Source organism: Abramis brama, assembly GCF_963993115.1.
Source record: "Abramis brama genome assembly, chromosome: 17".
NCBI lineage: Eukaryota > Metazoa > Chordata > Actinopteri > Cypriniformes > Leuciscidae > Abramis > Abramis brama.
In genome coordinates, this window is record NC_139979.1 from 23,480,080 (window position 1) to 23,492,600 (window position 12,521).

Sequence of the window (12,521 nt, forward strand, 5' to 3'; positions counted from 1 at the left end):
GCCACGCCCCCTTGTTATCTAGCTTAGCTTGTTTGTCCCTGTGTATTTATAGCCCTTGTGTTTCACTTGTTACTTTGTCAGTTGTTGTACGTGTAATGGTTGCCTCTCTCTGTGATTCCCAAGGTTTTGTTCCTTTGTTCTTAGAGTTCTGTGTTCTCTGTTTTGTGTTACTTTATTAAATCACCCTGCGTTTAGATCCTCGTCTTCGCCTGCTTTTCTCAGCTGCGTTACAGTTACGATGCACAACAAAGCTCTTACTGTACTTACCTCATGTTTGCATTGGTGAAATCATTAGTGAGAGTGCAGAAACTGCGTTGCAATGATAAGATCTTCATTCACGCGATCAACAGGCTGTCATCTGCTCAATGCTCATCACTGCAACCCTTTATGTGATGGGAATAGATCTAAATACTTAAAAAACTTCTCACGATTCGTTAATCTCGATAGCTATAATAGTGAAAACGTATAATAGCTGTAATAGTAAAAGTATTCGAGAGAGTTCCACATGTAATGCTAGCTATTTCATATGCAAGCATGTCAGCCAATCACAGCAGTGGGCGTTTACACTGAAGTCTCACACAGACACGCCCCTTCAAACGGAGTGTTCAAATCAGCGGCTAAAATCTGGCTAGGAAAAATGCCTTTTATTTCTAAATTATTACAATTTTTGATCTTAAAAACATACTAACATTATAAGGGCACCCCAGGAAACATTATAAAATAATAAAATAATCCGTGTCATGGGACCTTTAAATGATCCGAATGGGCCCAATCCGAATTAAATTTCGATCAGACTAAAAAGGGTGGTTTATTCCTTTTCTAATCCGATCGAGAGGACATGTAAACACTTGATTGGATTGAAAACCAAAACTGGAAAGGACTGCGCATGTGCATTGACGTAGAATGGTGTAATGACGTATGACGCTCAGAATGAGCTGCAGTTGTTGTTAAATAAAGAGTCATAAATGACTGGTGTTGTTCTAAAATTCACCTAGAACTCATCATCTGTGAAGTGGAAAAGGACAACGTCCCATCATTCCTCCCTTCATACTCTCATCCACAGAGACTTTATTTTGGGCACGGGAAGGGGCATTTTTGCTGTTTGATTAATCTAAGCAGCACGGCATAACAGCTCATGTGCTCATCGGCCCAGTAGTGCACAACACAACGAAATTTAAAAAGCAAATGTAAGTTCACAACACAACGAAATAAAGCCACAACACAACGAAGCGTGCATATCAGCCCGATCACTTTATTTTTGGCTCATGTAAAAACTACGTTCGGAACTTCAGATTGATCAATTCATTCCAATTGAAACAAAATGTGTGTATGTAAACATAGCCAGTGTTGCCTAGTCTCAGCCTCAGACTTCACGGCCACGGACCATTGGCTGAAGGTCTGATGCATATGGCACACTTTACTTATTGGTACTTCTACATTACAGTGACTTTTCTGTGATGAGAATGTTGATTTCTGAATTAAAATTTATTATGATATTTTTGGGGTGGCAAAATGTTTAATGAAAGAAAATTAATTAAATTCTTGAAAAGAAAACGTTAAGTAATTACCCACATCTTTTATTATTTCTTAGAAACACAATTGCTTCACTGCTTATTTAGAATTTTAAAATTTTATCATGTGGTGTGACCAAGACCAAGTCCAACTGTGAAGGTACACTAACATGCAAAAGTTTTGGGTCGGTAATTATTTATGTATTTATTTATTGAAAGAAATTAATCCTGTTATTAAGCATAAAATTCACCATTCTACAAAAGAATGGAAATATTACAAATTTCTATTTCACATAAATTATGTTCTTTTGAACTTTATATTTTGATTTTTTATTTATTTATTAGTTTACACCTAATAAATGCAGCTTTGTTGACAATAAGTGACAAAAACATTATAGAATGTTACCAACCCAAGACTTTTAAAGGGTAGTGTACTTGAGAAAGTAATACATGCAAAGGTAGAATACATGACGAGATGAGAGATAGCGAATGAAAGAGAAAAATAACGAGAGAGATTGACATCTGGACAGTTGGTGTGGTTAATGAAGGCTTGTTTTCTTCAACCTCATACCGGAGGTTTATAAGATTTGTAGAGGAGATTAACTCTTTACTAGAGCAAACCATTGTCTCACTTATCTGCCGTGTGTGTGTGTGTGTGTGTGTGACTTCATTTAACGGCTGGATTTAATGTATTTGTGTCAGTATGTTTTGTTTTACAGTGAATGAAATCTTGATGTCTTAAGTAGATCCGAATGTGTGTCATTGTGCAGATGTGTGTATTATGTCTGCGAGTATGGTGTTTATGTTTGTCTTTTATCGTGTCATTGTCTACATGGATGTTTCTAAAAGGTTCTGATGTGTTGAGGTTAGATGATGAGATGTTTGAACATGAAGATAAGACAAGATCCAAAGAAAAAAAATACACTCTAATAGTTCCTATGTTATTGCATAATGAATAAAAATACTGGAATAAAATGACCGGAGTCAATATGCACACACATACAATCATAAAGACATTGTTATTTTTTGTGATTTACAGATGTGGAAAAAATGGAATGTAATTACTTCCTGTATCTGCTTAAATAATCTTAAACTGTGTCCTGACCAGATAATATGTGCAGTTTTTATTAATTTCACTGAAAATATTGTGTGATGGAACACAATTTTAGCTGGTTGATGACCAATATAGAGTTATGTGCAGCTGAGTTTTGAACCAATGAGATTTTACCATTGACAGGGCGTCCGTGGGTGACAAAATAGAAACCGAACAACCAACAAAATGTATCGCTCATTATAACGCTAAAATAAATTATAGATTTCCATAAAAGACAGCTTTTATCGCTTTTTATAGCTCCGTGTCTGAATATGACGCAATGTTGCTATCATAAAGTCAACAAGGTGGACGAAATTACTGGTGAAAATGTTTTTTATTTTTTTATTTTTTTATTTATTTTGTCAACAATAATAAAGACGAGAGAAAAAGACACCCCCTAGCGATTATCAAGCCATTTTAACATTGTAGACTAAAATATGAGAAGATAAAAAAATAACACTGCCGCTGTAGGGTATTAACAATGCTTCAACAATGTTAATGTTGAGGGAAAATGTTGAGTTTATGCAAATGGTCCAACCTTAATTAAAAAAAAATTTTTTTTATTGAATTATACAGGCTATATATTTGCAAGGGCTCAAATTAGCATATTTTATGTTAATAAATCTTCAATATGTTTAAATACATATTTATAATGTTTAAAATGGTAGAAAGTTTGGTCTGTTACAGTTTGACAATTTTTTTTGCATATTATCGTCAGCTAAAACATCTTTATTGACAAAAAAAAAGCCATTTCAGTCAGAATAAAATGGATTACTATTAATAAATATGAAATACCTAAATATTGACTAAATAAACTAAATTGCCTACAGGACATTTATTTCAAACAATAAAAATACCTAAATATTGACTAATAACCTAAATTGCCTACAGGACATTTCTGTCAAACAAGAAAAATGACTAAAACACCAAACTGTGTGAAAATTAACATTGCCTTTAACATTTTCTGCAGCCACGGGTGACCCCTGAGGGTGAGTTCCTGCCATTGGACAATGCAGACCTCAATGTCGGCTTTGACAATGGAACAGATCGCATCTTTTTGGTGTCACCTGTGACCATCGTTCACGAGATTGATGAGGAGAGCCCTTTCTTTGAGGTGGACAAACGTACACTAGAGGGGGACAAAGAGCTGGAAGTGGTGGTGATTCTGGAGGGCATGGTAGAGGCCACTGCCATGACAACCCAATGCCGGTCTTCTTACCTGGCCTCTGAGATCGTCTGGGGTCACCGCTTTGAACCTGTGCTCTTTGAAAGGAAGAACTGCTACCAGGTGAGAGATAAACAGAATAAAGAACTGGAGGGTGGAAAGTGATTGAGTGAAATTGCACTGGTTGTAAATGTAGAAGTACCAGATGGGACTCATTACAGTGTTTGTAAGGCAGCATTATATTGACTATCTATCTTGTCTGTCTGTCTGTCTATCTATGGCCTGTAAAACCTTCAAATATCAAGATGTTTTAAAGGCATTGTCACATTAACATTTAAAGACTGTTTTGTCCAATTCTGCAATTCTTTAAAAATGGAATGAAAATTGCATTGGAATGAAAATAGATTCAATTCTCAATCCGACATTCTAAATAAATAGGAGCTAATAGCTATGTTTCCATCCATCTATTTGTATGCCCATTTTCATCATTCGCATAAAAAAACCCCGCCTGGATGGAAACGGCAAAATGCGCATAGATTCAAAAATGCGCGTAGAAAGATTATGCGCTCCATTGAGTTGGTAAGAAAACATACGCATAAACTGTGATGGAAACACATTTACCGAATAAATTCCTCGATGCGCATCAAAAAAGACGTGACTTTGCAAGGATTTTGTTCTCTTCGCCTCACTGGATGGACGGTGCTTTATTTGCAAATGTTTATGCAAAATTCGCAACTTTGGATGGAAACATAGCTATTGATACCAGAACCTTATAGCCACATTTATGCTCAAAGATGGTGTTGCTTATTGATTCTCCTGCACACACACACAAAAGCATCTCTCTTTTATGTAGAACCAAAACTTAAAACTAGTCTTGACTAAAACAATAATCTACTTATAAGAAAAAACAATCCAAGGCACTTGTAATCAGTTTTTAGAAAAATATAAAAAGCCTTTATTCTTTCATGGCTTAGATTTTAAAAACAGGTGACTAGGAACCATCTCTACACCCAAAGAGCACCGAAATACTGAAGTTACACCCCGTGCAGCACTTTTTGCATTCCTTGCGTTTATAAAACAATAATCTGTACTGGTTTTTCATTTGAAATGCACATGTAGTTATGCTTTGTACTTGTCATGCGTCCTCCCCGCCTCTAGGTGGACTACTCGTACTTCAACAGGACTTATGAGGTCACGGACACGCCAACCTGCAGCGCTAAAGAGTTAGCAGAGAAAAAGTACATCCAGGGCTCCCGTTCCTCCTTTTGTTACGAGAACGAAGTGGCTCTGCAGCTCTCCTCCTCTGTCCATTCCAGTCCTGACCAATTCTCTCCATCCCCCTGTTCTTCCCCCTCTCCCTCACCCTCTTTCGTTCTGCCCGCACCACCACCTCGACAAGACTCCTGCAGCGAGCACCCACACATACACTGAGCCATGTGGCTGGGATAAAAGGGCACCGGGGAAAGCAGCGGTCAAAAGAAGAAAAGGAGGTAGAGAAAGAAAGGAAAAGGGTCAGGATGGAGGGAGGAGTTGGAACTGGGGGTAGGGAGAGAGAGAGAGAACCAGCAAATGGACAAAGACCTGGAAAAACAGACTTGGACAGGGGACTAAGGCAAAGAGGACCATAAAGGGACAATGTAGGACTGATTAATGACAAAAGGTCATGCTTACGATGGGGTGAGAAAAGACAGAATGCACAAAAGATGGAGAATAGAAAAGGGAAAGGGGCCTCTTACCGCCTGGGAGAAGAGAACCAAAGAGCAACGTAGTGAGACAGTGGGGCAAATTCACTAAACGGTCAGTGCAGTGTTTCAGCTTATAACTCCCCGTAATCCTGTTTAGACTTTTCAAGGCAAAACACTCAGCGGCCATCTTGGAAGCACAGCTGTTTTCAGTCATTCAAATACAACTCTTAGTAGGAAACACAGAAATCTCAAAAGCTGCTTATTAAATTTGCATTTCTATTACATTTTTCTAATCAGCAATAAAAACTGACATTAATGGTAAGCTAAAATTTTAATATTTTAGGTTTGTTCAGACAAAAGAGGGCCACAGGGATGACGTATTTTTGTAGGCCAACCCGGAAGTTAGCATCACTCTGTTTCCCTTGACAAAAACCCAATTGGATTTTTCCATTGACTTTTGGATAACTGCAGAATATAAGCTCTGTGACCAACAGAAGTTTATGATTCTTCCACATTTTGCTCATCATGACAATCTTCACAAATGAACACAACTTTTATGGATTTTAAAGCCTAAATACAATTGCCAGAAGTAAAAAGCTAAGCGTAGGCTTTAAACGAACACTGCGGACGCATGACTTTAGTGCCACCACCATTAAGTTTCCGACCACTCTTTCATTCTTTATTTACAAGATGTAAAGTTTGATTTAGAATAGTTTGCACAGGTATAAACACAAGTTTTCCTGTTCGCTGTAATGACGTTTAATGTCCCAGACAACCTCTGTAGTCCCATTTAGCCACTTGTTATCAGCTAAGACGTTAAAGTTTAAAAAAACACAAGTGGGCTATAATTGATGTATTTTATGTCAGAATAAAATGTGAAAATATCTTGTGCTTGTGCTCACCACAGACCTTATTACAGTCATTCAAACATGAACCCATTCAAAAAAACCTATTGGCTTCAGGACAATGAATCCAGAAGTTAAAGAAATGCTAACTTGTTAACTGTACGAAACTGTACGGATACACTGTGTAGAGTAAAGTACCACGGCATTGTATTGCTGTTTCTGTTAGCAGATGCAGTGATGCTGTCAACAGCAAGAGCTTTCTTAAAGACCAAGTGATGACTTTGCAGTTTGGCTTTTTTTATTTGGAAGACGGACTTGCTTTACTAGAGCCAATTTCGTTATTCATTCTTGCACTGTAAAAAAAAAAAAAAAAAAAAAAAAACATGAATAAGTTATGACAACATATGTTTTTGAATTGCTTTAACTCATCAAAATAAATCAAGCAATTTTCAACTTTTTTTGTATAAGTTGTACAAGATTCAACTCATTTTTTAAAAGTCAGTTTCATGTAATTTACAGGGTTCCCACGGGTCCTTGAAACCCTTGGAAGTTTGTGAATCTGAAAAAAAAAAAAAAAATGCAAGGCCCTGGAAAGTTTTTGAAAATGAACATACATAGGTCCTTGAAAGTTTTCTCGAAAAAAGTCCATATTAATCCATCTGGTTCGCTAATGTTTTATTTCGCCAACACTTCGTGGCCTATGCGTACTAGCTTGCTTGATTTACTTTAGTTACGCGCATTTACGCGTTATGTTACGTGTTTCCCGCGTGAGGTACTTTGTGTTGTACGTTGCCATGACACTCACGCGCGCTCGAAACCACTACGATGGTACCTCAACGGTTCACAGACACACCGTGAAACATTGCAAAAATAGTGTGAAACCGCAGAAACGTGATGCCTGGAAAATGTTAATTTCAAGATATCTGGCTCACCAAAGAAGATTACAAAGAATGGTCCCGTATTTAAAGGTAAAATTATGTATTTAACATAGACCCACACATTAATTTACGGGGGATTGCATGTTAGCGTCTTTGTTTCCATAGCGACGGAGTGCGCAACAATGTATCTTACAAGGTAACACGATGTAACCTTCCTCTCACTTGAAATGTGTCCCCACAGAATTTTATAACAATAAGAATATTAGGGTATTGGACCAGGAAAGTCCTTGAAAGATTCTTGAATTTGAAGTTAACCAAGGTGTGGGAACCCTGAATTTAAGTTGAAATGACTTATATTTATGTTGATTGTACTTAAAAATTTAAGGCAGCAACTTTTTTTGTGAATCCCCTCCAAATAGAATGAGCTTTTTTAGAGAAGGAACTTTCGGATGGAGTCAGGCAGGAGGAAGCTAAAGTTTGAGCTGTTAAAGTGTGAGTCAGTGCAGGGGGAATGTATTCAGGTCAATCAAATTGAAATGAGGTCAAAGACTTAATGACCGAAAACAGATCGACCTGGGGGTGAAATGAAAGCGTGAGGGGGAATATAGAGGGATTGATAGAGAAGGTCATTTGGACATGAGGAGAGCTGCAACACCGACCCAGTGTGCTGATTGAACCTGGCGATCTTCTGGAATCCACACGAAGCTGCAGTGGCTCCAGCATGGACCTGATAGAGACACAACAGTGGCGCCCAGTGGCTGCAACCTGGATGAGCCATTTCACAATTCACAAATAGGAAGGAAATACAAATACCTATAATACATAACCTCTTATGGCAATATCATACACAAATAGGAATTTTTGGCAAAAACAAATGTCAATTAACTTGTTGCGAGAACTATTGTGTTTTGTACCGAATGTCAGAATGCCTGCTAGAGCCACTGCAAAAAAAAGAAACTACTGAAAATATGCAGCATTTTCAAGTTGTTTCTCTTATGTACTGTATTTTTAATTTTCTATTTATTTAAGTTTAAGCACTGTTTTGTATCATGGTACACAAAGATTATGTGAAGCACTTTCGTAATTTGTAACATACCATATTTGTCACAATTGCACAGACCAAAAATTAATTAGCTAGCTGTATGGAAATGGAGCAACATATTGTATTTTTTTGAAGGGTGTGGCTTGAAAGTATAAGAGATAATTTGATTGCACAGCATGGGGAAACTCTGGTTTGACTCATGTACAGCACATGGATCTATCATCAGCCACTGTTTGAATGGTAGACTTTAATGTTTTGTGTTCCTTTAGTGTTTTAGAAGCGCGTAGTAGAAACTATGGTAAATTATTTATTTACACACTGTAGTATTGTTGTCATGACTGAGGCATGTCTTTTTTCTGTCTTCCCATTCATTCTTAAACAACCACACAAGCACTCTGACCTAAAGCATGTTGCCGGACAGGTTTTTTTCTTTTTGTAATACGTTTGCCAGTGGTGTGCCTTTGAAAGTGAGCCTGCTTGTTTTGAGGTTTTAGGGAGTAATGGAGAACATTAGGATGTATTAATGCTTATGTTAAGTTATAGGCCCAGGTGGAATCTATATTTCCACATATTCTATGCAGATGTTAATTCTATGTTTGAATATAGTAAAATGTGTTAAATGGAGCTGAGACACTTGCCAAGTTTTCATCCAAGGATTTCTTTGCGAAAAAAGTATAGATTTTTCCAATATAGCTGATGGAAATGCTATTATTGGTAAAAAAAAATTGTGAGCAGTGTTGGGGAAAGTTACTTTTTAAAGTATGCATTACAATATTGCATTACTCCCTAAAAAGTAACTAATTGCGTTTCTTAGTTACTTTTTATGGAAAGTAATGCGTTACATTACTTTTGCGTTACGTTTTCTCACCTGGGCTTGCTTGTTTGTTTCTTAACAAAAAACAAACAAAACAAAAGTACAAAATGTAAAGGCATATTACAAAATGTAACATTCTGAATAAGCATTTCTGTTTTTATTCATTTTTAGGAATATTGAATCTGTTTTTGTGCAAATTAGATGAGTAAATACTTGCTTACATTTACTAGAACATAACATGCGTAAAAAATGTATTATTTTTCAAATAAGCAATGCAAATAAGTAACAGATATTTTGTTCAAAATTTTAAAGTAATCCATTACTTTACTAGTTACTAGTTTAGAAAAATGGTATTCCACGTTACTTGTAATGCGTTACCCCCCAACACTGTTTGTGTCAATTCTTCAAATGTTGTGGAAAAAAACGTTTGGAAACACTTTTTGTTGAGAAAAGGGCTTTAACGCAAATAAAAGTGGTGTTATTTGACAGAATTACTTCGAACTTCATGCACAGTGAAATGATCTAACAAAATGTAAATTTAAAAAAAAATTGTACTCAGTATTTTTATGGTTCCATGACCTTTACGTTGCCCATTACAGTTGTATGAGCCAAGGCATTTCGGGGAAGCTTTTCTCTCAGGGATTAAAAGTGGTTCAAAGAATGAAAACAAAAACTGAAAACTGAAAACAAACAAAACGTAAAAAATGGAACACACTGAAAACATTGTTTTAAAAAGCTGGAAACCAGTTAATAACAACAAATTGTGAATGTTGATACAACATTTGAAAAATGACTGATACTGACCTTTATAACTAAAATTAGATATTGAATCTGTCTCTGCATATGCGACAATACGGTTTTTTTTTTCTTATGTGACAATGTTTTTTATGCACAGCATTTTATTGGTAAAAGGCCAAAATGTATGATAAAACAAATTATATAATAACAGTACAAGTGGATGAAAACTTGGCTACTGTTATAGCTACATGTATAATCAACTTATGCAAAATATTTATTAAATCTACATGCAAGGTGTGTGAGTTGTGTAGAACTTTGGGAATTATGTATTCCAATTAAAATCTGTGGATGCAGATTCTGTATGAGCTTCTGTCACTGCATAGTTCACCCAAATATGACAATTCTTTCATCATTTACTCGCTGTTCCAAATCTCTATATTTCTTTCTCCTTTGAAAAGAAAAAGTTCTCTGTCTTTTTTCTCCAAATGCTGGAAGTCATTTGGACCCCATTGACTTTCAAAATATCTTCTTTTGTGTTCCATAGAAGAAAGAAATGCACATATGTTTTCTATGATATTTTTTTTCCAAAGAAATCTCTTACCAAGACTGCATTTATTTGATCAAAACATATATAGTAAAAACAATACTATTGTGAAATAATACTAATGTTACAGTGTCATAGTTGGAAAAATTCAAACCGTTTAATATTTTTGTGGATTTTTTTTAAATAGAAATATTTTTTAACACTGTAAATGTTTTTACTATTACTTTTGATCAATTGAATGCATCTTTGTTGAATAAAAGTATTAATATCTTTTCTTTCAAAAAATTATATGCAATTAAATATATTAATACATCACAGAAAGGTTTTTTTTAAGCATATAAGATTTATGGTTAAATTTAGTCAGACAATTCATATTCATATAGAGGCAGAAGATAAAATTGTCTCTGTCTCTCCAGTTCTGCAGATGATAGTTTGATTGAAATATACATGCACTGGATTGAACCCTGTTCAAGTTAAACTTAGGGATATGTACGCTTGTTACTATATTAAGAAAATCTTAGATATGTAGCCTTGGGCTCTGTTTCAATAAACAATTGTTGCTTAATTGACCCACTTATGCTTATTTGCTATTGTAATCTATTTTTCTTTTTCCTGTTTCTCTGTATGTAAGCTTGCCTGTTTATCATTAGTCTTCATGATCACAAAATTCTATTAATATGCCTGTGTGTTGTGTGTGACAGTGCTTGTCTGGTCACTCCAGTTTAACACCTCTGCCATAACTGGACCATCACTTGCACTTCGACCTCATTGTTTTCTAAATACTTGTACTCTAAAAACCATTACCCTGTCTAATTATCAGATGCTTTCATTACTCCATTACTCAGTATTGGCTGAGTTCACCATGGCATCCAGTGGCTCATGTTCTATTTTTAATTCATTTTCTAAATGCAGTTTAAGTTATCGGTCCGTCAGTGTACAGGCCTCTGTGCTGTTCCTTTGATACCATTCACATTACTGAATGTGCTTCATGGACAAGAATAAACAAACATGTTTTCTTCACTTGTCTCATTTCTATTTGTATTCCAACATTTCTTTTAATTGCATGCAGGGCTTAAAAAGATACGAATTTTTATAATGTCTGAATTGTAATAATTGTTAGGTAATGACAGTATTACCTATTATTATTAATAATAACGAACAACATTTATATTATTTATATTATTATTAATAATTATGATAATGATCATCGTCATTATTATGCTTTAACGACGTATTTATCGATTGTAATAAAATATGAATATTCTTATTAATATTATGAATATTATTATGAGGTCTTAAATAAATAAATAAAAATAATAATAATAATCAAATGCTAAACGGTAACTATGTCAGCAGTACAGACGAAAATGGTTTATTTGTGCTCAAATTAACGTTCACGTTTTTGACCTAATTGTTAGGCGCGGCCATCCAGACCTCGATCTTCAAATTCCTCGGCATTAATGCGGAATCTGGGGCGTCCAGCTTCAGGGATCATTCCCGCGGCAGACACTCAGACACACTGCGCTGCTGTCAACAAAGAGCGCGCAAATCTCTACCCCTCCGCGCGACAGTCCTGCAGCGGCACCTGCTGCTCTCGCGCCATTGGCCACCAGCCACGTCAATCAGGACAAGCCTCACCCAATCCTCTCGATTCATTGGTTCTCCAGTGCTGTCATTCTTATCATCGCGCGTATGATTGGCTGTCGAGCTAGAATCCGCCAGTACAAAGGCGTGGCCGCTCTGTCCTATTCACAAGGCGGGTTTAAAGGGATAGTAAGGGCTTTAATTAGCTTCTATTTTCTGGAGGGCGGGACTACGCGTGTATATCCTAAACGCCATTGGTCAATAGTGAGGAAGCGTCGGCGTTTTGGTGAAGTCCTCCGTTTGCCATCACTTCTCTTTACTGTCTATTTTATTCTCAGTGTGATTGAGTTTGCGGCTTCACGCGAGCGCTGTAATGTGAAAAGCCGCATTTGCCCTATTAGCCCTCTCACACTGAAAAAGAAAAACACGAGAGCACGTTTCTTTTCTCTTCACAGCTCTAGCCATACCCCGAGAGTGGATTAACACATTTAAGGTAAGACACGCGTTGTCTCTTGTATTATGTCCGTATCTCCTTATTCTGCGCCGTGCGCGTGATCATGTTTCAGTGGGTTATAGGGCCTCGAAATAAAGCCGAAAATGACACCGGAGAGGGACAGTCCCC

General features: G+C 36.4%; 2 protein-coding genes across 4 annotated transcripts in view; both read left to right on the forward strand.

Annotated features, from left to right (window-relative positions):
- Nucleotides 1–11,335, forward strand: part of kcnj14 (potassium inwardly rectifying channel subfamily J member 14) — a 35,019-nt gene extending 23,684 nt beyond the window's left edge. For both annotated transcript variants that reach the window (XM_084088716.1, XM_084088717.1), the window contains 2 exons: nucleotides 3,575–3,892; nucleotides 4,928–11,335. In XM_084088716.1, the coding sequence (XP_083944842.1) occupies nucleotides 3,575–3,892; nucleotides 4,928–5,200 (591 nt within the window). In that variant the 3' untranslated portion in view covers nucleotides 5,201–11,335. The remainder of the gene's footprint in view (nucleotides 1–3,574; nucleotides 3,893–4,927) is intronic.
- An 882-nt stretch (nucleotides 11,336–12,217) lies between these two features.
- The window catches only part of myh14 (myosin, heavy chain 14, non-muscle), a 45,345-nt gene continuing 45,041 nt past the window's right edge, over nucleotides 12,218–12,521 (forward strand). Inside the window, exon 1 of one of the 2 annotated variants that reach the window (XM_084089524.1) lies at nucleotides 12,218–12,392. The gene's annotated coding sequence lies outside the window, so the exon portion shown is untranslated. The remainder of the gene's footprint in view (nucleotides 12,393–12,521) is intronic. The other variant, XM_084089523.1, reaches the window with a different exon arrangement.